This window comes from Tachyglossus aculeatus, chromosome 7, assembly GCF_015852505.1.
Source record: "Tachyglossus aculeatus isolate mTacAcu1 chromosome 7, mTacAcu1.pri, whole genome shotgun sequence".
NCBI classification, from domain to species: Eukaryota; Metazoa; Chordata; class Mammalia; order Monotremata; family Tachyglossidae; genus Tachyglossus; species Tachyglossus aculeatus.
The window spans coordinates 8,246,266-8,272,398 of record NC_052072.1 but is presented as its reverse complement, the minus strand read 5'-3'; the positions used below and the strand labels follow the sequence as shown (position 1 = coordinate 8,272,398).

Genomic DNA, 26,133 nt, shown 5'->3' with positions numbered 1-26,133 from the left:
GGGGGAAGGTGTAGAGGGACGCTTGCGTGTGTGTTTTCCAGCTTGGCAACCCCAGATATCACCATTTTCTTCCCACCTAGGACTGGGACCACCTGGGACCTAATAGGCACTCAATAAATCCCACTGACTGATTGATTGATTGATTTGGACTCCGGAGGCTCTGGACTCTGGATTAGGTCCAAATCCAGTGGAGAGAGAAAGGCAAGAATGGGGTAGAGTCCTAGGTGGGAAGAAAATGGTGATATCTGGGGTTGCCGAGCTGGAAAACACACACGCAAGCGTCCCTCTACACCTTCCCCCTCAAACAAAGAATCGGTCTCCCCTACTCTCACCATCATCATCAACAGTTTTACAAAAATAATAATTATAATAGTAGTTGTTAAGCTCTATGTGCCAACCACTGTTCTAAGTATTAGAGTAGATACAAGATAATCAGATGGGACACAGTCCCTGTTCCACATGGGGCTCACAGTCTCAATCCCCATTTTACAGATGAGGTAACCGAGGCACAGAGAAGTGAAGTGACTTGCCCAAATTCACACAGCAAAGTGGCAGATCCAGGATTAGAACCCATGACCTCCTGTCTCCCGCCTGTGCTCTACTTACTAAGACGTGCTGCTTCTAATTTGTGTAGAGCACTGTCCTAGGCACTTAGGAGAGTACAATACAACAGAGTTGTAGACACGTTCCCTGCCCACAATGAACTTACAGTCTGGAGGGGGAGACAATCAATCAATCAATCGTATTTATTGAGCGCTTACTGTGTGCAGAGCACTGTACCAAGCACTTGGGAAGTACAAGTTGGAAACATATAGAGACAGTCCCTACCCAACAGTGGGCTCACAGTCTAAAAACAGACAGACATTAATATAAATAATTCTAGCCTTCTATATACACTCCACCACAAATATATAATTATACTTTCCCCCACATACTGTACATGTACATATACACAGACCTTCCCACAATGTACTTACATACCACCATACACCATCCCCACTACCTTTAGACTGTGAGATCCTGAGGATCAGTGAGTATATTAGCAGCGTAGCTCAGTGGAAGGAGTCCGGGCTTTGGAGTCAGAGGTCATGGGTTCAAATCCCAGCTCCACCAATTGTCAGCCTTTGGGCAAGTCACTTCACTTCTCTGGGCCTCAGTTCCCTCATCTGTAAAATGGGGATGAAGACTGGGAGCCCCCCGTGGGACAACCTGATCACCTTGTAACCTCCCCAGCACTTAGAACAGTGCTTTGTGCATAGTAAGCGCTTAGTAAATGCCATTATTATTATTATCATTATTTAGTCTCTCCCACTGATTACTACTCTGCACACAGTAAGTGTTCAATAACTACAATTGAATAATTACTACAGTTCCCTGGTAACAATAAGCACCTAATAAATACAATTGCTACTACCACTACTACACACTCATATATACCTATACGCAGAACACTAGAAGAGAGAGGAATAGGAGGGCAGAAAGCATGTGACAACCATTGCCTATCTAATCCAAGGCCAAGAATTTCTTCTAGCAAAAATTATCTAGAGTTATGAAAACCCAGAATACACTTTTCTTTTTTACTGTCTTTGTTAAGTGCTTACTATGTGTCAAGCACTGTTCTAAGCACTAGGGAAGATACAAGATATTCAGGTCAGACACAGCCCTGGTCCCATATGGGGCTCAGACTCTAAGTAGAAGGGGGAACAAGGAAATTTGCTTCAGTGCACGCAAGGAAACGGAGGCTCAGAGAAGTATAAGTGACTTGCCCAAGGTCACACAGCAGGCAAGTGGCAGAGCCAGGATTAAAACCCAAGTCCTCTGGTTCCCAGGATCATGCTGCTCTTTCCACCAGGCCACATTGCTTCCCCACGTGATTGTCTTGAAAAAATTTAGATTGAAATTTGAAAGTTCTTTTGTGATTTCTAGTTCAGCATTGGAAATCCACAGTGTAATTCAAAAGCAAATCAACAGAGGCCTCAAAAACCTCAGGCTTAACAATATTATCTTTAAGATATATATTTTTTGGAAAATTACTAGGAAAGGTGGAGTACTTAGTGGTCCATTGATGTTCTTTAAGTGAGCATGAAGGTAAATGGAGTCGGTAAAAAGTGTGTGAAAATTATACCTGAGAACCCCTCCAGCAGCTATCAAGTTCTTCTTCAGCATATTGAAGGCTTTTTCCTGCTCCATTCTTATGATTTTCTTATCAATTTTGGGGTCAGTGGGAACTCTATATTCTGGAAACTTTTGGACCTTCTTAATGTAGATCCTTTAAGAAGAAAGGATAATGAAGGTTCATTACACGTTCGTTCGATTCCTCTCTCATGAGTGATACAATTATACCATCAAGAGTTTACGGCAGAAAGTGCCATCACAACAGTGGAGTGGTCCTCAAATTCAAGAGACAGCTCTATAATGGCCTACGTGACTTTCACAACGTTCACTCTTGCTAACTCATTTCATAAATGCACGGATCACGGCCCAGCCAGAACCGAACCCGAGGAGAGGGAGATCCATTCTGGACCAGACACACCCGCTGGGCCTAACCCTGCTTCTGGTCAAGGGAACGCGTAGAGTGATGAATTCAAAACAACAAGATGCCAACTATGCTGCTACTCAGAAATGAGGAGCATCGTGCCCATCGTATGCCCACACGTGGCACTGCTACCGACCCCCTGCTCGTCAGGACCCGTGGTTCTCCATAGGTCAAGATGCCAACTTATGTTGCCAACTTGTACTTCCCAAGCGCTTAGTACGGTGCTCTGCACACAGTAAGCGCTCAATAAATACGATTGATGATGATCACCATCATCATCAATTATCAATCATTGATCATGATCAATCATCATTGATGCCGAAAGGTGGCAGGGAGAGGGCACATAGCCCAAACTGCGCAATCCCAATTGGGCCCAGATCCATCCGGGGCTCTAATTTAGAAGACCTGAGGAACAGGAGATTATCTCTTTGCCCTCACAGCTATTTTCTCAAGCTTGACTTATTCACGGAGAAAGGCACGGAAGGTTGATTTTCATACCCTTTAAATTTAGAGAGCAGTAAAAAGACTCCTTTTAGAGAAGGTTTCAAAACAGTCAGTTCTGCCATAATGCGTGCTTTCATGGTGTGATTCGGATACAACATTCCTGAAGAATTAGGGCACATTCTTTCCTCAGTGAGCGTTTCCATCCTGCGCAGCCCGATTTTCAGCTGGCATGTCCCCTATCCAAACCACATACAACTCTGGCCACATTTAAATCGTTACAGGCCTCCCTCCACCTTAAATCCTGCCCTCAAGTTCCTTGGCTCTGAAGCGGTGCCCAGGGCGGGCCTGGAATTCAGAGGGACGAGGGAAAGGAAGCAGGAGAACTTTGAAAAGCGGCGTGGCTTAATGCAACAGGCTCGGGCATGGGTTCTCTAATCCCAGCTCCGCTACTGGGCAAGTCACTTACCTTCTCTGTGCCTCAGTTTTCTCATCTGTAAAAGGGATTAAATCCTATTCCCCACCCCTTGGACTGTGAACCCTACGTGGGTCAGAAATCGCGTCTGACCTGAGTACCTTGTATCTACCCCAGGGCTTGGCACAATGTTCTCGCCTGTCCCGCAGTCGACCCCCGGCCCACGTCCTACCTCTGGCCCGGAATGCCCTCCCTCCTCACCTCCGCCAAACTAGCTCTTTTCCCCCTCCAAAGCCCTCCTGAGAGCTCACCCCCTCCAGGAGGCCTTCCCAAACTGAGCCCCCCTTTTCCTCTGCTCCTCCTCCTCATCCCTACTCCCTCCCTCTGCTCTACCCCCTTCCCCACCCCACAGCACTTGTGTATATTTGTACATATTATTCTATTTATTTGATTAATGATGTGTACATATCTGTAATTCTGGTTATCTATTTTGATGCTATTGATGCCTGTCTACTTGTTTTGTTGTCTGTCTCCCCCTTCTAGACTGCGAGCCCGTTGTTGGGCAGGGATTGTCTCTACCTGTTACCGAATTGTACTTTCCAAGCGCTTAGTACAGTGCTCTGCACATTCATTCAATCGTATTTATTGAGTGCTTACTGTGTGCTTGGGAAAGCACTTGGGAAATACAAGGCGGTAACATATAGAGATGGTCCCTACCCAACAACGGGCTCAGAGTCTAGAAGGGGGAGACAGATGAGTGCTCAATAAATATGATTTAATTAATTAATTAATTAATTAACAAATGCTGCAATTATTGTAACACCTCTGGAGCAAGCGGGAGAAGAAGGGGATGAGGGCAATTTATAATATACGAAGATATGTACATCAGTGCTGTGGTGTTGGGGTTAATATCATGTCTCTTCAAAAATCTCCAGTGGCTACCAATCAACCTACACATCAGGCAAAATCTCCTCACTCTGGGCTTCAAGGCTGTCCATCCCCTCGCCCCCTCCTACCTCGCCTCCCTTCTGTCCTTCTCCAGCCCAGCCCGCACCCTCCGCTCCTCTGCCGCCGCTCACTTCCTCACTGGGCCTCGTTCTCGCCTGTCCCGCTGTCGACCCCCGGCCCACGTCCTCCCCCTGGCCGGAATGGCCTCCCTCAGCACATCCGCCAAGCTAGCTCTCTTCCTCCCTTCAAAGCCCTACTGAGAGCTCACCTCCTCCAGGAGGCCTTCCCACACTGAGCCCCCTCCATCCTCTCCCCCTCCTCCCCTTCCCCATCCCCCTGCCATACCTCCTTCCCCTTCCCACAGCACCTATATATATGTATATATGTTTGTACATATTTATTACTCTATTTATTTTACTTGTACATATTTATTCTATTTATTTTATTTTGTTAATATGTTTTGTTTTGTCGTCTGTCTCCCCCTTCTAGACTGTGAGCCCGCTGTTGGGTGGGGACCGTCTCTATATGTTGTCAACTTGTACTTCCCAAGCGCTTACTACAGTGCTCTGCACACAGTAAGCGCTCAATAAATACGATTGAATGAATGAATGAATGAATGAATGTGTCCACAGGCCACAGACTGAAGTGCGCATGCGATGCAGAAGGGAGAGTGAGCTAGGGAAAAGAGGACTTAATAATAATAATAATGGCATTTATTAAGCACTTACTATGTGCAAAGCACTGTTCTAAGCACTGGGGAGGATACGAAGCAATCAGATTGTCCCACAGGGGACTCACAGTCTTAATCCTCATTTTACAGATGAGGTAACTGAGGCCCTGAGAATTTAAGTGACTTACCCAAAGTCACACAGCTGACAATTGGCAGAGCCGGGATTTGAACCCATGACCTCTGACTCCAAAACCCATGCTCTTTCCACTGAGCCACGCTGCTTCTCCATCTCCTTAATCAGGGTCACGAATGGCCCTTCTGCGCCCTTTGGGAATTTGCAGTTCACACTTCCTTCAGCCCCACAACAATTAAGTACATATTTACAAATTTATTTATATTAATATCTGTCTCTTTCTTGAAGCTATAAACTTGTTGAGGGCAGGGAACATGTCTACCAACTCAGTGGTACTGTAGTCTCCCAAGTGCTTAGTACAATCCTCTGCATATAGTTAGTGCTCAATAAATACGATAGATTGACTGAATGGAGCAATACATTTGATGTCATGTGCATCTTCTTGTCTGGCGTCCACGATATCGCCAGTGGTCACCCTAGATGTTGGTCGAGCTGTATTATATCATGAGTTCTTATTGTGAGTTTTTTAAGAACGCAACTCCTGGGTTTTAGGAGCACTGACTATTGTCCAAAATAAAAAAATTCCATAAACTAAGCTTAAGAGCCCCTTCAGAACACGGATGTTTGTGGAAAATGAACTCGATTACCACAATAAAACAATCTGGAAGTACATAAAATTTCAATTATCGAAATCGACTATCTATCAAAAGCACTTCAAAGCATAACAAAATGAATGGGAAGATGTCAATACAGATATCTTTGCAATTTATATAGTGGCAATCTGTTTTGAGGGTACAACCACAGAGACACTGTTACTTAACAAAGCTTACCGTGCTGGACAAGTAGCTTTGTAATGCTGACAGGAAGTGTTTTCCTGTTCGCCAGTTCTTTTGGGCTGAAAACCTTTTCTCCTTGGTCCATATTGACATTCCATCACTATGGCTCTGCTTCCTGCAGACAGAAGCCAACTGTTATGTATTTATCCGTGAGCTCAGCGGTTGAAGTCACTACATTAAAAATAATTGATAAGAACAGTGGTTTGAATTTTCCCTTCCAAAGATCATTTTTTAGGGAAAGATTAAGCAAGGAGGCGCCCATCTGAATTGGGAAGAGATGCTTCCATAAGTCAAGCCTGGATGAAGCTTATTTTGGGCTCTAATTTCTTGGAGACACAACAATGAATAAATTTTACATCGCCCTAAACACTAGCTTATCATGTGATGGAGCGCTGAATCAAATTCATTCATTCAATTGCATTTATTGAGCGCTTACTGTGTGCAGAGCACTGTACTAAGCGCTTGGGAAGTACAAGTCGGCAACAAATAGAGACGGTCCCTACCCAACAATGGGCTCACAGTCTAGAAGGGGGAGACAGACCACAAAACAAAACATGTAGATATGTAAACATGTAGAAATCAAATCTTTTCATTCATTCTTTTTCAGAGAAGCTGCATGGCCTAGTAGATAGAGCCCGGGCCTCGGTGTCAGAAGGACCTGAGTTCTAATCCCAGCTCCGCCACTTGTCTGCTGTGTGACTTCGGGTGAGTCACTTCACTTCTCTGTGCCTCAGTTCCCTCATCTGTAAAATGGGGATTGAGACTGTGAGTCCTATGTGGGACGGGGACTGATTATCTTGCATCTATCCCAGCGCTTGGAACAATGCTCGGCACATAGTAAGCACTTAACAAATACCACAATTATCACCATTATTTTACAGTTCTGCATTTTTAAAGATATGGGTCTAATCTTCCCCCAAGAGTATTTATTATGCATTCACTTCTTAAGAATGTCGGCAACAGTTTTTAGAATGCTCTTTTTTTTTTTGATTACCAGTATTTAGGAACAACTTGCAAAAATGAAAGTATAACTGAATGACAATAGCACTTGGCCAAATTATCTGTAGGTGTTGAAACTGTGAAAAGAGTTTCAAACAAAAGAGTCACCTGCATTGACAAACGGGATTCCATCGTATGGGACATATTGGGATTTCCACATCAACCGTGTAGCAGGCTTGGCTGGGCTTGGAGACTGGCGGGTCCCCCACACACTCTGGGTTTGCTGTTTGTGAACTGTGAGCACACTTTCTAACTCCGTCTCACTCACGCAGAAGCCACGGAATGAATCCCCAATTTTCTGGAGGGCCCAAAAAAATAATTAGAAGAATTTCCTTAGGTGATTGCTCATTTGCAGACTGTAAGCTCCTTGAGGGCAGGGATTGCATCTACCTACTCGATTTTACTGGGCTTTCCCAAATAGCGCAATGATCCGCAAATGGAAAGCACTAAATAAATAGCATTGATCGATTGAAGAACACAAAAAATCCACACGGTAAGAGATTTTGGTACTGTAATCTACCAGAAGTAGAAATGATTTCCTGTTGGAGTTGCATAAGAACCAGACTATTTTACCTTAGAAGAAAAAGATTTACCTACAAAGGCTGTAAATTGAGAAAGCGCAACATCCTATCTACAAGGCATGATGAGAGGCAAGTGCTTTAGCACAAAGGTTTTCAAAGAGTGGTTTAACTGAAAAATGGTTTTAAACTAGAACGGGACTGGATGCTATGGCCTTTGTCCAGGAACAGAAAAAAAAACACCTCACAAACCACCTGCTGACTGAGGGCCACTTGCTTCCTAATAATATCAGAGATTATTGAGAAGAGTGTGGTCTAATGGAAAGAGCACAAGACTCAAAGTCAAGAGACCTGGATTCCAAACGCAGCTCTTCCATTTGTCTACTGTGAAAATTTAAACAAATCTCTTAATTTCTCTGTGCCTCAGTCTCTTCAAGTATAAAATGAAGACTCACTACTTTTTTTTCCCTCCCCTTAGACTGTGATCTCCAGGTGAGGCAGGTACTTTGTCTGATCTGAATATATTATAACTACATCAGCACTCAGTACAATGGTTGGCACAGAGTAAGCTTAAATACCAGTTATCATTATTTTTATGATCTTCAGGATAGTGATTTCTGAGTCTATCCACCAGTGAAAGGCTAGTCTCACCCCCAAATCCCTCATCTATTAAGATCTATTCTCCTCCCCTTTCAGATTTGCTGTACGCCAGAGGAACTGGGGAGAAGGACAATCACCCAAAATTGCAGCCTGCTCCATGCATGGCTCAAATCATGGGGTAATATTAATGGGGACCGAGAATACTTGCTTTAACTTTGAGGGGGAAATTTTGCAAATTGCACAAGTTAGTGACAAAAATTGTCAAAATATACAGTCATTCCCATTCTCGCTGAGCTAGCACTTGGTGTGATATTAAAATCTTCCTTCAGAAGCAGTCTTATATTAATAAAAAAGGGCACTCATAAGGATCAGTGAGGAGGAGGAGGAGGAAACCATCATCAATTTCCCTAGACTCCATCAGCTCAGGATCCTATTGCCAGTGTTGAATGGACAAGAGTCATTCACCGACATTTGATCTGGTGGTTTTCTAACTGCTCCAGTGCTTGGTGCAGAGTTCAGCACATAGTAAGAACCTACTATTCACCATTATTACTGATCCAGTAATTGCATTTCTACTGTCTTGTTTCTAGTAAATCCGATCCCCTTTTAATAATGACAAATAATGCTGCTATAATAATATAGCCATAGTAAGGATCATTAAGAATGAATGGCACGATTGTGTTTCTGAAATTTTTCTACCGGGACACGTCTAACCCACAGACTCAACGTAAAGAAATGTAGGGGGATGAAAATCCAATTACGATCAAGCTTATTTTCTTAAAGGAGGTAGAACTCACAGTTTTTCCGATGAGAGGTTTACCTGAATCAGGACAATAGGATTAGGTACCATTGAAATAAGGCTTATAGCAACAGGTTATAAAAAATTTTCTTCATTTTGCATTTACTGTGTATCTCCTAATCTATTCAAGCTAACAAACTGGGCCACTCCGGGTCTCACTCAACCCGTTGCCTTAATTTTCTCTCCATGAACTCCCTTCTGGACATTCGCTGTTATAGTTGTGGCATTTGTGAAGTGCTTTCTATGTGCCTATATATATGTATATATGTTTGTACATATTTATTATTCTATTTATGTATTTATTTTACTTGTACATATCTATTCTATTTATCTTATTTTGTTAGTATGTTTGGTTTTGTTCTCTGTCTCCCCCTTTTAGACTGTGAGCCCACTGTTGGGTAGGGACTGTCTCTATGTGTTGCCAATTTGTACTTCCCAAGCGCTTAGTACAGTGCTCTGCACATAGTAAGTGCTCAATAAATACAATTGATGATGATGATGATGACATTCGGCAGCCTGACCTTCGACCCCTTCATCCCACTATGACCGTGCTCTCTAAGGTCACCGATGGCACCCATAAAGCCAAGTCTGAAGGATTCTACTCCATCCTGATTCTCCTCAGCCTTACACCTTTTCAAGTTGAGGACCACTCCTTCCACGCAAAACACTAGCAGGCCTGGATTTCACTGAGCTAGTAATAATAATAATAATAATGTTGGTATTTGTTAAGCGCTTACTATGTGCAAAGCACTTTTCTAAGCACTGGGGGGATACAAGGTGATCAGGTTGTCCCACGTGGGGCTCACAGTCTTCATCCCCATTTTACAGATGAGGGAACTGAGGTCCAGGGAAGTTAAGTGACTTGCCTAAAGTCACACAGTTGATAAGCGGTGGTACTAACTTTCTCCATCTGACCTCTCTGAGGAAGAGCTGCCACTTTCAAGGGCCTAGACAGGACAGGACACCACACCAAGTGGGTGCTCAATAAATACTACTACTACTACTACTAATAATGATGGTATTTGTTAAGCACTTACTATGTACAAAGCACTGTTCTAAGCGCTGGGGGGATACAAGGTGATCAGGTTGTCCCACGTGGGGCTCACAGTCTTAATCCCCATTTTAAAGATGAGGGAACTGAGGCACAGAGAAGTTAAGTGACTTGCTCAAAGTCACACAGCTGACAATTGGCGGGGCTGGGATTTGAACCCATGACCTCTGACTCCAAAGCCCGTGATCTTTCCACTGAGCCACGTTGTACTACTACTGTTACAATTTTACCAATTATGTATCTGTGGAAACAAATTAATACACCTTATGAAAACAAATTCATCAAAAGGATTAAAACAAGATGAATAGGAAGCATTAACAGGCATTTATAAAAATGAAAAAAAAACAGAAAAAATTTCTTCATTAATAAAGGCAATACCTAAGCAACAGGAAGTCAGCAAATACAGTTATGAACTGAATAAATACAAGGAAAAGCAGCCTACCTGCAAAACCACGAAGGGGCAAGAATGTCTTACATACTTACAAGACAGCAAACATTATTGTAATTATTTTTTAATGGAATTTGTTAAGCGCTTACTGTATGCCAGGCATCGTACAATGCATAAGAGTAGATACAGGCTAATCAGGTTGGACGCAGTCCCCGTCCCACATACGGCTCGCAGTCTTAATCCCCATTTTACAGATGAGGTAACTGAGTCACAGAGAAGCTGAGTGACTTGCCCAAGGTCACACAGCAGATAAACTGTGCAGCCAGATTAGAAACCAGGTCCTTCTGACTCATTTCTGCATCTCTCATTGTGTTCATTATTCTGTTAAAATAACAGCCCCCAGAGAACTTGATTGTAAAATTTTTCCAAGGCTAAACACTATATCAAGACATGAAAAACATAGAGATTTTCCTCCTGTATGTTGCCACTGCAAAACTGTCACACATTTTTATGCTGGAAATAAGCATCAAATATTTAATCAGTGCCCATGTAGTACAGGTCACTGTACTAGGTGCCTCAGCAATTTACAAAATTTAAGTTTTACATTTCTCGCCTGGAAGGAGCTCAGAATTTAATAGGGAGAGAAGATGGATGAAATCTGATTTTTTAATGGTATTTATTGAGCACTTACTATGCGTCAAGCACTGCTCTAAGTGCTTAGGTAAAGACAAGTTAATCAGGTTGGACACAGCCCCTGTCCCACATGGTGCTCACAGTCTAAGTAGGGGAGGGAAAAAGGTTTGCATCCCCATATCCCTTGAACGAGTTGTCTACACGCGCTGCCTAGAATTCCTCAACAACAACTCTCTCCTCGACCCCCTCCAGTCTGGCTTCCGTCCCCTTCATTCCACGGAAACTGCGCTCTCAAAGGTCACCAATGACCTCCTGCTTGCCAAATCCAACGGCTCATACTCTGTCCTAATCCTCCTCGACCTCTCAGCTGCCTTTGACACTGTGGACCACCCCCTTCTCCTCAACACGTTATCGGACCTTGGCTTCACTGACTCCGTCCTCTCCTGGTTCTCCTCTTATCTCTCCGGTCGTTCTTTCTCAGTCTCTTTTGCAGGCTCCTCCTCCCCCTCCCATCCTCTTACTGTGGGGGTTCCCCAAGGTTCAGTGCTTGGTCCCCTTCTGTTCTCAATCTACACTCACTCCCTTGGTGACCTCATTCGCTCCCACGGCTTCAACTATCATCTCTACGCTGATGACACCCAGATCTACATCTCTGCCCCTGCTCTCTCCCCCTCCCTCCAGGCTCGCATCTCCTCCTGCCTTCAGGACATCTCCATCTGGATGTCCGCCCGCCACCTAAAGCTCAACATGTCGAAGACTGAGCTCCTTGTCTTCCCTCCCAAACCTTGTCCTCTCCCTAACTTTCCCATCTCTGTTGACGGCACTACCATCCTTCCCGTCTCACAAGCCCGCAACCTCGGTGTCATCCTCGACTCCGCTCTCTCATTCACCCCTCACATCCAAGCCGTCACCAAAACCTGCCGGTCTCAGCTCCGCAACATTGCCAAGATCCGCCCTTTCCTCTCCATCCAAACTGCTACCCTGCTCATTCAAGCTCTCATCCTATCCCGTCTGGACTACTGCACTAGCCTTCTCTCTGATCTCCCATCCTCGTGTCTCTCTCCACTTCAATCCATACTTCATGCTGCTGCCCGGATTATCTTTGTCCAGAAACGCTCTGGACATATTACTCCCCTCCTCAAAAACCTCCAATGGCTACCGATCAATCTGCGCATCAAGCAGAAACTCCTCACCCTGGGCTTCAAGGCTCTCCATCACCTCGCCCCCTCCTACCTCACCTCCCTTCTCTCCTTCTACTGCCCAGCCCGCACCCTCCGCTCCTCCACCACTAATCACCTCACTGTACCTCGCTCTCGCCTGTCCCGCCATCGACCCCCGGCCCACGTCATCCCCCGGGGCCTGGAATGCCCTCCCTCTGCCCATCCGCCAAGCTAGCTCTCTTCCTCCCTTCAAGGCCCTGCTGAGAGCTCACCTCCTCCAGGAGGCCTTCCCAGACTGAGCCCCTTCTTTCCTCTCCCCTCGTCCCCCTCTCCATCCCCCCGTCTTACCTCCTTCCCTTCCCCACAGCACCTGTATATATGTATATATGGTTGTACATATTTATTACTCTATTTATTTATTTATTTATTTATTTTACTTGTACATTTCTATCCTACTTATTTTATTTTGTTGGTATGTTTGGTTCTGTTCTCTGTCTCCCCCTTTTAGACTGTGAGCCCACTGTTGGGTAGGGACTGTCTCTATGTGATGCCAATTTGTACTTCCCAAGCGCTTAGTACAGTGCTCTGCACATAGTAAGCGCTCAATAAATACGATTGATTGATTGATTGATTGATTGATATTACAACTGAGGTAACTGAGGCCCGAAGAAGTGAAGTGACTTGCTCAAGATCACACAGCGTGCAAGTGACGGAGTCAGGATTAGAACCCATGTCCCCTGACTCCCATACCTGTGCTCTTTCTACTAGGTCATGGTGCTTCTCCCATGAGTCAACAGAAGTAGTCAATCACATTCTTACAATTCAATTTATTCATATTTATTGAGTGCCTACGGTGGGCAGAGCACTGTACTAAATGCTGGGACAATATAATATAACAATAAACAGACACATTCCCTGCCCACAGTGAGCTTATAGTGTAGAGGGGGAGATAGACAGTAATAGAAATAAATAATTTACAGATAACGTACTTAAGTGAGCCCGCTGTTGGGTAGGGACCGTCTCTATATGTTGCCAACTTGTACTTCCCAAGCGCTTAGTACAGTGCTCTGCACACAGTAAGCGCTCAATGAATACGACTGAATGAATGAATGAGTGAAAAAGTGCTGTGGGGCTGGGAGGGGGATGAATAAAGAGAGCAAGTCAGGGCGACACATGTGCAGAGCACTGTAATTCATTCATTCATTCATTCTTTCAATCGTATTTATTGAGTGCTTACTATGTGCAGAGCACTGTACTAAGTGCTTGGGAAGGCCAAGTTGGCAACATACAGAGATGATCCCTACCCAACAGTGGGCTCACAGTCTAGAAGGGGGAGACAGAGAACAAAACAAAACATATTAACAAAATAAAATAAATAGAATAAATATGTACAAATAAAGTAAATAAATAGAGTAATAAATATGTACAAGTTCATTCAATCGTATTTATTGAGCGCTTGCTGTGTGCAGAGCACTGTACTAAGCGCTTGGGAAGGCCAAGTTGGCAACATATAGAGATGGTCCTTATCCAACAGCGGGCTCACAGTCTAGAAGGGCGGGGGGGGGGGGGGGGGGGGGGCAGAGAACAAAACAAAACATTAACAAAATAAAATAAATAGAATATGTACAAATAAAATAAATAAATAGAATAATAAATACGTACAAGTTCATTCATTCAGTCGTATTTACTGAGCGCATTAGGGAGAGTACAATAGAACAATAAGCAAGTTTAGAGATTATAAAAACATTAGATGTCAATGAATGTGAGAGTACGTTGGATATATTGGGGCGGGCAAGTAGTTCTGTGATCATCAGTTTAGGGTTATTCACCTACATTGGCAAACAACACACACACATACATACACAGGATAAATCTCGCCAAGAGCTTTCTTACTATGGATGAACTGACCAAAGTTAGGATTGTTTCCAGCCCACCTCACAGTTCCTGAGACGCCGGGCCCACGGAGGAGTGTTGGGAGGAAGTGCCTGGAGAGGAACAGGAAAGGGGTCTTCCACTATTCTAAAAGAACACACAAATCAATCAAAGGGGGAATACACGTTCAGCTGCATCACAGTATTTTATATATGTCCAGAATCAGAAAATGGTTTTAATAAGATAAGAAATTCCCCACTGGGCCTGTTCAATGAGCTCCCAACTAAGAATTCTCTCCCTGACAATGGCAACAATCAGCATTTGGAGGCCTGGTGTGATCATCATCATCATCATCATCATCAATCGTATTTATTGAGCGCTTACTATGTACAGAGCACTGTACTAAGCGCTTGGGAAGTACAAATTGGCAACATATAGAGACAGTCCCTACCCAACAGTGGGCTCACAGTCTAAAAGGGGGAGACAGGGAACAAAACCAAACATACTAACACAATAAAATAAATAGAATAGATATGTACAAGTAAAATAAATAACTAAATAGAGTAATAAATATGTACAAACATATATACATATATACAGGTGCTGTGGGGAAGGGAAGGAGGTAAGATGAGGGGGATGGAGAGGGGGACGAGGGGGAGAGGAAGGAAGGGGCTCAGTGTGGGAAGGCCTCCTGGAGGAGGTGAGCTCTCAGCAGGGCCTTGAAGGGTGTGATAGTTGGACTTTCCATGAGTATGGGAGACCATCTAGTTATCATCCTTATAATATACTTGTTTTGCTCTGTGGTCTGTCTCCCTCCCCCTTCTAGACTGTGAGCCCGTTGTTGGGTGGGGACCGTCTCTCTACGTTGCCGATTTCCAGTGCTTAGAACTGTGCTATGCACATAGTAAGCACTTAACAAATGTCATTATTATAATTATTATTATGAATAATATACTTCCCAAGCGCTTAGTGAAGCAGCATGGCTCAGTGGAAAGAGCACGGGCTTTGGAGTCAGAGGTCATGGGTTCGAATCCCGGCTCCGCCACATGTCCGCTGTGTGACCTTGGGCAAGTCACTTAACTTCTCTGAGCCTCAGTTGCCTCATCTGTAAAATGAGGATTAAGACTGTGAGCCCCACATGGGACAATTTGATCCCACTGTACCCCCCCAGCACTTAGAACAGTGCTTTGCACATAGAAAGCACTTAACAAATGCCATCATTATTATTATTATTATTACAGTGCTCTGCACACAATAAGTGCTCAATAAATATGATTGAATGAATGAATAATCACACTTAGAATTTGAGTCTTCTAGTAGCATTTTTCCCACTCCTGTTCCACTGACTCTTTGAACATTAATTTATCCACTCACTCTCAAACCTTGAGATATTTTATGCTCACTCCATTTGCTTTAGCAGACGATTCCATATAATTTATTAACCACAGTGTTGTAACATTTTCCTTTCATTGCCTTGGAGTGTACCACCTTCAATCAGCCAATGGTATTTATTAAGCACTTACCGTGCACAGAGCACTGTACCAAGCACTTGGGATAGTATAATAGTACACATAGTGAGCACTCAAATACCAATGATTGATACAAGAGAGTTGGTAGACACATCCTCTGCCCATAAGGAGCATAAAGTCTAGGTGAGGAGACAGACATTATTATGAACTACATAAATGTAAATAATAACAGATGAAGTAACTGAGGCCCAGAGAAGGGAAGTGACTTGCCCCAAGTCACACAGCTGACAGTTGGCAGAGCCGGGATTTGAACCCGTGACCTCCGACTCCAAAGCCCGGGCTCTTTCCACTGAGCCACGTGGGTCTGAGGGTGGAGTGAATATCAAGTACAGTGCAGCAAGGCATAGTAGAAGGAGCACGCGCCTGGGAATTGGAAGGTCTCTTCCTTCCCTTCCCATCGCCGCCCCACCTTATCCCCTTCCCCTCCCCACAGCACTTCTGTATATTTGTACATATTTATTACTCTATTTATTTTATTAATTTGCATGTAGCTATAATTCTATCTATTCTGATGGTATTGACACCTGTCTACTTGTTTGTTTTGTTGCTGTCTCCCCCTTACAGACTGTGAACCCATTGTTGGGTAGGGACCGTCTCTATACGTTGCCGATTTTTACTCCCCAAGCACTTAGCACAGTGCTCTGCATACAGTAAGCGCTCAATAAATACGATTGAATGAATGAATGAAATACCATTATTATTATTAAAACTGTTTTTTTGTTTCATTTTCTATAGTCTTTCTAGTGATGTCCAATATTCTGTTGGTCCTTTTGGCTATTGCCACTCATTGGACCAATCGATTAAAGAAGCAGAAGTTGGATGGAGATTTAACTTGTAAAAATGTTCAACAGGCTACATTCAGTAAAAAATTACAGATTACTATAGAAATGTGGGATGTTTTAAATATAATTTGTTATAATGACTGAAAGATAATATGGGCTCCAGTATCTTGGCCTTTACATTTTAGGTTTTTTACTAGCTTCAGATTCTGGGATTGTCAATTCAAAAATCAATCCCTATTAAACAGAAATTGACTCCTAACAAAATTAAGCATTTTACATGTCTGCCTCTCAAAGGTCAACTTTTTTAATCCTTTACTCACAATTTCCTTCTAACATCAACCTAAAAACTTGCTTCACTAAGCAGGGCAGTAAATCTGACTTTATAAATCAGTTTTATATTCCGACACTAAGGATAAAGTAGCTATGGGAGTGATATTTTCTTTACCCAAGAGAAGGAAAAAAAAGTTTTAAAAAAGAAAACATAAGAATCGTTTCTTCATTATTCCAGAGACAGTGATATTTAAACTCACACACATCTAAAAAAGTTTATCACAAAGGAATTCAATCTGAGGAGAAACAATTTAGTCATTTTTTTTAGAATATAGATTAACTATCTATTCCTTTATGTCACCCTCCTGAAAACTCCGTAACAGAAGGTCTCTAGATGATCTCAGTGGCAAATCAGCAGGCTTCACCCATTTATATTATCCAGGACATCTTCCCAAAGATATTTCCCAAATGCCTTCCATATAATAAATCAAGAGTAACATAATTATGAGTAAATCTTACCCTTTGAATTAATTGACTTTACCATACTAAGTGATTTTTCCTGGAATACAGATGTATTTAAAAAGATGTCTGCAAGATTAAGTATTAGATGATCTCATCTTTTCAACTGACCTACCTGTTTCCTGCCTTTTTAGGCAACATGAGGGATGCTTGTGGATGAAGGATGTAACTACTTGCATTGTCGGCGATTGCAGCCACCGCTACTGTCTGAAAATTCCCATCTTTGGGTCTCTCTTCCGAAACACCTTGACAACAAGAAGAAAAAAACTCCTGTAATAACAACATGAAGATATACCTAACCATAATTTATCTCTGCTTGTATCATAGCTAAGAAAATAACTTAAAAGTCTTAACAGAACATGCTACCGAAGGCAGTGGAGAGGCAAAGTTTTAATTTAGAACACTAAAAAGTTAAACACTGTTGTGTAAAAAGGTAAAAAGAGTTGTTTATTAATAATTACCTAACTCAATGGGAATAAATCCAAAAGTCTAATCCTTCATAGTTGACGCGCTCTCAAAGATTTCTTCATGAACTTTGTTCATGAAGTTGTACTAAATCATCCTTTTGAAAATAAAGGACAATGAAACTAAAATTAAATCATGCGCTGAATTCTCTCAGCTCACAATTCCACTCAACCATGAGCTATCATTAGGGTGGCAAACAAGAACAGACAAAATGATGGAAGAGTGGGATGGCCTAGAGAGGTGGAAGAATTGTGCTCCTGAAGGCAGTGGAATTATGACAAAGGAAGATAACAGAAAGGAAAGGGGGAAGCGAAGAGAGGAGCAACAAAGAAGAAAATTCCATGGAGAGGCTTGATGCTTCTTTCGACTAGAAGGGCAAAGTAGAAAAAAAAGGAAAGAAAACCAAAGAGGTGTGAAGATTAAACGACCGGGTTAAAAGGTTGTGGTTAATCTTGGTTGAATAGCTCTCTAAATCAGGCGAATGCCAGTCTAAAGTATAGGACTGAACCAAGCTCTTTAAGGACAGGTGCATTCTCTATGTCGGTCTGTCAGTCGATCGTAATTACTGAGCACTTACTCTGTGCAGAGCACTGTACTAACTGCTTGGGAGAGTATACTATAACAATAAACAGGCGTATTCCCTGCCCACAACGAGCTTACAGTCTAGAAGGGGAGACAGACATTTATATAAGCAAATTAAACTACAGATATGTACGTTAAATGTGAAGATTAAAAGCTTGGGTTGAAAAGGTTGTGGTTAACTTTGTCAGTTGCCATGCTCCCTAAATCTGGTAAATGGCAGTCTAAAGTACAAGCCTGAATCAAACTCATTAAGGATAAATGCATTCTCCTCTATATGTTGCCAATTTGTACTTCCCAAGCGCTTAGTACAGTGCTCTGCACATAGTAAGCGCTCAATAAATACGATTGATGATGATGATGATTCTCTGTGTCCTCTTGGAGTAGCCGGACTGTCCTTTTCTGATGGACAACTTGTACATCCCAAGCGCTTAGTACAGTGCTCTACACACAGTAAGCGCTCAATAAATACGATTGATTGATTGATTGATTGACAAGGAGCCATGCAGTCTTTGCCAAGCCAGAGTGATCAGCCCAAGAACCTTTCCGGAAGTGGGAACTCAGTTTCTTCATTCCAGTTCCAGGCACATAATATCACCAGGAGTGAAGAGCAGGGTAAAACATGGCGATGAAAATAGAGAAAGGAATGAATGGCTGGAGAAAAGATACACCAGACAAATGGGATTTAACTGTGCAATTACCATGGTAATCACTCAAAATCTACCACTTGCCTAATCAGTATGGACCATTGTATGAAGGAGTTTAACAGGAGGAAAAGCTCCTTGCCTTTGATGCACTTACCAAGAAAATAAAAACATCCCCAGGAGCTGTTAGATCTAGTTGATTCTGTTACCATTTTAAAAGAAATTATAATTTTCTTCATCATCATCATCAAGGTTTTATGTTTGCTGGTTATTTAAGAAGGAAGCTGGAGCCAACTTTGCTTGACAGAATTCCCAGCCAAAGTAGAGGGTTAATTTGGTCACCAAGTGAAATAAGAACTTGGTTTTTTTATGCCCATACTTCTTTGCTAATTCAGCTTTTAGAGTCAATTAAGAATTTAGGTTTAGCACTCAGTTCATAAAGTTGGCTTTCTGAAATCTGTTGGGCCATAAAAAAAAACAACAAAAAAGTCTTAATCCCCCAACTTCATCAAGTAATACTCACCCTGAGAATTTGTCACATCCAAAAGCTGCCCCTGAGGAATCATCACTTGTGCCATTCCTGGCTGGGAAGATGGGATTACATGAAGCACCTGTCCATTTTCTGACTGGCTGGCAACAATCATCTTGAAACATAAGAATCAAATGAAGGTTTATTCTATAGCCTGAATAATCTGCTCAATGTTAATGGGTCTAATTATTTGAAAATAAAGAATAAAACTTATGAAAACACTCCAGTTTCAATCCCTGGCATCTCCACCTGTGATTTCTCCCTATCTAGACTGTAAGCGCACTGTGGGCAGGGAATGTGTCTGTTTTATTGTTATACTGTACTTCCCCAAGTTCTTATTACAGTGCTCTTTACACAAAAAGTGTTAAATACAATTGGCTGACAATCCACTTTAAGCTGCTCATTCTTTACAGCCTTTCTGTGTCTACATCATTAAATTTCCCTTACCCCCCTCCAAAACCCCTCCATTTTATTTTAGATTGAAAAAATAACCTTTAAGACATAAGAAAAGTTTTTTATGAGCCGTTGAAGTTTCTTAGGCTAAACATTTCAACTCTTCGATTATTCCAGCTAGACTCCGTATCCTGATATTGTTGTATTATTGCTATACTGTACTCTCCCAAGCGCTTAGTACAGTGCTCTGCACACAGTAAGCACTCAATGAATACGATTGAATGAACATACCTTGGGGCAACGGTTTTAACTGAAAGAACACTGGTTGATAGTTGTAGGGTCAGCGCTACTGAAGATATGAAAACTTGCTTGTGGATAATTGGACTCAGTGTTATTATGATTTTTGATAATCACACTTTATCTCTACCCATAAGGCTTCCTCGCTGGGAAGTTGTGATTTCCCTCTACCTCCTTCTCCCTTTCTTGTGAAACTAAGATGACCTATTTAACGTACATGATTTCCACAAAGTTGGAGACTAAGAAAGGAGCCAAGAGGCTATTCTCAAATCCTGGAATAATAATAATAATGGTATTTATTAAGCGCTTACTATGTGCAAAGCACTGTTCTAAGCTCTGGGGAGGTTACAAGGTGATCAGGTTAAATAGTACACATTTACATAAAAGCATGAGAAACAGCATACATGGTAGCACCAATAATCCATCTAGTTCAATTCTCTGCCTCTGACCATAGTACCAAAGGATATTTAACATGGCCCAGTGAAAAAAATAATGGATCGGGAGTCAGAGGACTTGGGTTCTATTTTCTGCTATGTCTGTCAGATGCCTGTTGTGTGACTTTGGGCAAGTCATTTTTTCCTCTGGACCTCGGTTTCCTCATCTGTAAAATGGGAATTCACTAGCAATAGCCCTCCTACTTAGACTGTGAGTCCCAGGTGGGACAGGGTCTGTGTCTACTACTACAGAATACTATTTTGTATTTACCCCAGCACTCAGTATAGTACTTGGCACATAGTAAGTACTTAATATCACAATTATTACTATTATTATTAAATCATTAAGACGAATGTCCTATTTGGTTACAGATTTTCTTCAAACATACCACACTTTTCACTCTTAAAATGCCAATTAATTTTCTCCCCTAAAGAGGGGGCGAGTGGGCTTTCTATGGGGTGGAAGAATATTTCAAAGACTCCAGCCCCACTTGGGCTAGTAGCACACAATTTCATTTTTCTTTAGACACTTTTCTATTGCTTTTTTTAAGGCTCAGGTTTCAGTAAAGGGGCCACTGCCGGAAGTTTCTTTTCTCACCCACTCTGCTACTGCCCTGCTTCACCAGTGGGATCTAAGTTCAGATCCAGGGACTATTTAAGTGAGTGGAGGATGGAGCTGAATGCGAGGAAGGAGGTGTTTCATATTAAATCCGGCAGCTAAAGGGATTTGGTTTCTAAAAATTTGGCAATCTCTGTTGAAGACCAAAACAAAACCTGGGTAACATTAAGTTCACTCACCACCTGTGTATTAGAATCCCCTAAGGTCTGTAGTTCATACTGGATGGGTTGTCCGTTCTGATCTATTAGATGGAACTGCTCGGGCAGAAGAGATCGAGATTGGGACAACTCTGCTGGAGCATTCTGGGATGGAAGGGAATTTTCTGCTATGCGCACTGTGATCGGCAAAGTTGCCAGTGAATCATTCTGTCCAAATGATGGATCTCTGGAATCCATGCAGGGTAAGTGCTTCTGGAAAGAAAAAGAGAGAGACAGAGAGAGAGAGACACTCCCACTCTTACTAAGATTTGTTATTGCACTTCATATCCTCAAGAACTCTCAAATACATAAATTAATTCTCTCCTCTCCCTCAGTGATACTCTATCGGCGAGTTGGTGATTTGTATTTGATGGGCCCTTCAGTAACCCAACAACAGGTCAGATTTCATTATCATGGATTAGAAAGGAGTACACATTTTCTCTCTCACCCTGTCTCTAAAGAGATCTCTAAAGGAACAGCAGTCTCCCCCTGCTTTCAAAATCCAAAGCCACTACCTGGCTACTGATTCCCATCCCCTCTCACCTCTTAAAAATGCTAAGCACCCTCTTTTTCCCCTCCCTGACCACCATCTTCAATCATTCACTTTGTGTTGGCTCTTTTATTATTATTATTATTAATAATAATAATAATAATAATGGTATTTGTTGAGTACTTACTATGTGCCAGGCACTGTACTAAGAAGTGGGATGGATACAAGCAAACTGGGTTGGACACAGTCCTGTCCCACATGGTTCCCCTTCTCTTTTCGTCCATCACTTGCTCCTTTGGGAAGCTCATCAGTTCCCATGGCTTTCACTATAATCTCTATGTGAATATCTATTGATTCTACCTTGCTCACCTTAACCTCCTAGCAACCCAGCAAGCTCATATTTAACAATAATAATAATAATAATAATAATAATGGCATTTATTAAGCATTTACTTTGAGCAAAGCACGGTTCAAAGCGCTGGGCGGGGGGGGGGGGGGGGGGTGTTACAAGGTGATCAGGTTGTCCCACAGGGGGCTCACAGTCTTAATCCCCATTTTACAGATGAGGTAACTGAGGCCCAGAGAAGTTAAGTGACTTGCCCAAAGTCACACAGCTGACAATTGGCAGAGATGGGATTTGAAAGCCTGACCTCCGGCACCAAAAACCATGCTGTTTCCACTGAGCCACGCTGCTTCTCTATATTTCCTCTTACCTCCAAGACATATCCACATGGATGTCCCTCTGGCATATGAGGCTCAATATGTCTAAAACTGAACACCTCATGACTCCCACCCCAAATCGTTTCTTACACCTAACTTCTCCATCAGAGCTGAAAACACCAACACCTTCCTTGACCCTCAAGCCCAAGCTTCACCGTTATCCTTGATTCCTCCCTCTCTTTTAGCTCTCATAGTTAGTCTGTTAGTCTGTTATTATATCTTGTTGGTTTTCCTTCAAGATGTTTGTCGAATCAGGCCCTTCCTCTCCATCTAAACGGCCACCATCCTGGTTCAGGCACTTTGTCGTGTCCTAGCGTGGATGCTCTATCGGCGGTCTCGCTGCCTGACTCCAGCCTCTCCCCTCTTCAGTCCAGACTTCGTTCTATGCCCAGAACATTTTTCTAACGTTCTACTCATGTCCTTCATTTCTCAAAAACTTCAATGGTTACCCATTCTTCTCTACATGAAGCTTAAACTCCTAACCATTCCTTCAAGCCATTCCATCAGCTCTCTCCCTCCTACTTATCCACTCCCATCTCCCTCAGCTAGTACTCTTCGTTCCTCGCGAACCAACTGACTTGTTGTACTTCGTTCTCATCTCTCCTGCCATAGATCTCTCTCATCCCTTTCAAATCCACCAGATCACTGCTCTTCTATTCTTTCATGTCCTTCAGAAACCCCTTCTGAAAGCACAACCCGCCAGGAGTTCTCTAAGTTGTCTTTTCCCTGTGTCTTATCCCAACTTGTACTTCCCAAGCGCTTAGTACAGTGCTCTGCACACTGTAAGCACTCAATAAATATGATTGAATGAATGAATAATAATAATAATGATGGTTTTGTTAAGCACTTACTATGTGCAAAGCACTGTTCTAAGCACTGGGGGGATACAAGGTGATCAGGGTGTCTCACGTGGGGCTCATAGTCTTAATCCCCATTTTACAGACGAGGTAACTGAGGCACAGAGAAGTGAAGTGACTTGCCCAAAGTCACACAGCTGACAATTGGCGGAGCAGGGATTTGAATCCATGACCTCTGACTCCAAAGCCCAGGCTCTTTCCACTGAGCCACGCTGCTTCTCTATGAATCCCAAACTTCCACTTCAGTGCTCCTACACCAATTATGCACTTAAGCATTCACTCCCTATCAAAGTCCTTCTGCACCCTTTGACTAAATACACTATTTAAGCACTTCCTCCTTTATTTCTGTCTTCCTGGCTACATAGTAAGCTCCTTGAGGGCCACTGTTATGTCTTCTAACTCTATTTTACCCTCCTAAGTGCTAAGACCCTCTCCTCTCTCCTCCTCCCCACCCCCCTGACCCTACCTCCTTCCTCTCCCCACAGCACTTGTATATATTTGTACAGATTTATTACTCCATTTATTTTACTTGTACATATTTACTATTCTATTTATTTTGTTAATGATGTGCATATAGCTTTAATTCTATTTGTTCTGACGATTTGGACCCCTGTCTACATGTTTTGTTTTGTTGTCTGTCTTCCCCTTCTAGACTGTGAGCCCGTTGTTGGGTAGGGACCGTCTCTAGATGTTGCCGGCTTGTACTTCCCAAGCGCTTACTACAGTGCTCTGCACACAGTAAGCGCTCGATAAATATGATTGAATGAATGAATAAAAGCCCCATGTTCTGCTCACAGTAGGCACTCAGTAAATACTACGGGTTTTCTGATGACCAGAATTTCATTAAAACATGACAAAAGGCAGCTAACCTATACAGCTTCTTCTCCCTATTTTTCAATGATATCATTTGAACATCTTATCTACTGAAAGCAACTCATTTTTCAGCAGTTTCAATTAATTCTCTTGTTACAAGTTTTAAGGGTTTTTTTATTTTAAAATAGCTTGGTTCTCAAAACCAGATTTACATAATGTTATTGTAAATGCAATTTATCAATCGCGTTTATTGAGTGCTTATTATATGCAGAGCACTGTACTAAGCGCTTGGGAGAGTACAACAGAATTAGTAGACGTGTTCCCTGCCCATAACGAGCTTACCCAGCGCCTTTTCTCTTGCATAGGGTACATATTCAGGCCTCAGTGTAACCAGGGTTATTGAACATTTTTACAATATAACTATTACTCGAATAATCTCATCCCTCAATTTTTGTTTTGTATTTTTTGACAGATTGCAAGGGGCACAATTACCAGTGTATATATACAGGGTAGGACAAAATGAAGAAACCCCATTAGCTTTTTCATAAAACAATAACTTGCACTGCATTACACTTACCTCCCCAATGAATGTTAGACACCATTTAGACTTGTTCAAACAGGTTTACACTAGTTTAAATTTGCGGACACACTTCAGTGTGTTCATGAATGACAGTTCTAAAAGAAAAAAAAAGAATGAAATGAATGGGGGAGGGCTCTTTGCCTTAGACCACCCTGAATTAGACATAGCTCACTGCCAGAATTTCACATATTAATATTTCACATACTTATATTTTGGAACTTGAATAAATTCTCCCTCTTTACGAAATGGAAAATATTATTCTGGATAGTGTGCCAAAAGAACCACAAATTCATATTCAGCCTGTTTCCTGGATGAATATTAATGAACACATTTCTTAGCACAACCTAAAATCAGGTATAAATTGGAAAGAAAAAACACCTTGTTCTTCAGCATCTTCTCCTTAAAGCAGCAGCAAACATCACCTACTCTGACATACTAATGGTTTTGGAATTTCAGGACCATTCAGCCTTGTGTTTCTTTCATTAACCATTAGAAAAAGAGAGATATCACTGTAGAACTATTACATTAGCCTTAAGTAAGGGAAAGATAAGGGAAACACCCAGATGATCTTACATCCTTGTCCTTTACGTGACTGTCAACATTCTGATATTTTAAAATAACTGTCCAAAATAATACCCTGGAACAATTGATTATTCTACGGCTTAAATATCTGTAGTAATTGAGGAAAGCATTATTTCAAATTTTAAAACACCTTTTACATTTTTTAAAATTAATAAAATATTACACAACTTCATTTAAAAACTTCATTTAAAAATTTAATTTATGAACCGCCCGAAGTTTTTTCTCATGTTGCAATTTCTGTGTTAAAATTAACCAAAAAGAGGCAGAGTAAAAACCATGACACAAAGGATTGCAAAAAAGGGCGTTTATCAATGTAGCCCACCTGAAACACCTGCTTCCAATTCTTCTGTGTTAGGACAGTTGCTTTCTAATAAATTACCATGTTGTTCCATGCTGACCTCATGGTCAGCTCTATTTTCTTCCATTCCATGGTTCCCTAAAAAAACCCAAATACTTGATTAATTACAATTTTAATCAGTTCTCATTTAACATGGCTGTTGTGTTCTTGAAGAACCCAGCATTAAGGAGAAATCCCATTCCTCCTGCTGCACCTGACATGGTGTATTCGCACAACTGTTTCTTCCGACCCTGCAAAGCGTTCAAATCAGCATGGGTTACTGGAAGAACGGCACCTAAATCCTCAACAGTATCCTAGCCAAAATGCTCAGTGAAAGCATGTGTTGTCAATCAATCGTATTTATTGAGCGCTTACTGTGTGCAGAGCACTGTACTAAGCGCTTGGCACTGTACTAAGTTCTGTTATGGCAGAACTGACTGTGCAATAACAGCTTTGCCAAAATGTGGGAGAGGTCAGTGCGTTAAAATGCCCAGTTAA

At 42.1% G+C, this 26,133-nt stretch overlaps 1 protein-coding gene across 2 annotated transcripts in view; it reads right to left on the bottom strand.

The window, feature by feature from the left end:
- CARF (calcium responsive transcription factor) overlaps positions 1-24,798 on the bottom strand; it is a 58,045-nt gene extending 33,247 nt beyond the window's left edge. The window contains exons 1-8 of one of the 2 annotated variants that reach the window (XM_038749763.1): positions 24,714-24,798; positions 21,239-21,469; positions 19,311-19,431; positions 17,215-17,344; positions 14,062-14,146; positions 7,087-7,276; positions 5,974-6,094; positions 2,126-2,269 (exon numbers count right to left, since the gene is read on the bottom strand). In XM_038749763.1, coding sequence (XP_038605691.1) covers positions 2,126-2,269; positions 5,974-6,094; positions 7,087-7,276; positions 14,062-14,146; positions 17,215-17,344; positions 19,311-19,431; positions 21,239-21,454 — 1,007 coding nt within the window. In that variant the 5' untranslated portion in view covers positions 21,455-21,469; positions 24,714-24,798. Of the gene's footprint in view, positions 1-2,125; positions 2,270-5,973; positions 6,095-7,086; positions 7,277-14,061; positions 14,147-17,214; positions 17,345-19,310; positions 19,432-21,238; positions 21,470-24,713 lie in introns of those variants that run through there. The other variant, XR_005451865.1, reaches the window with a different exon arrangement.
- Positions 24,799-26,133: the final 1,335 nt, after the last annotated feature.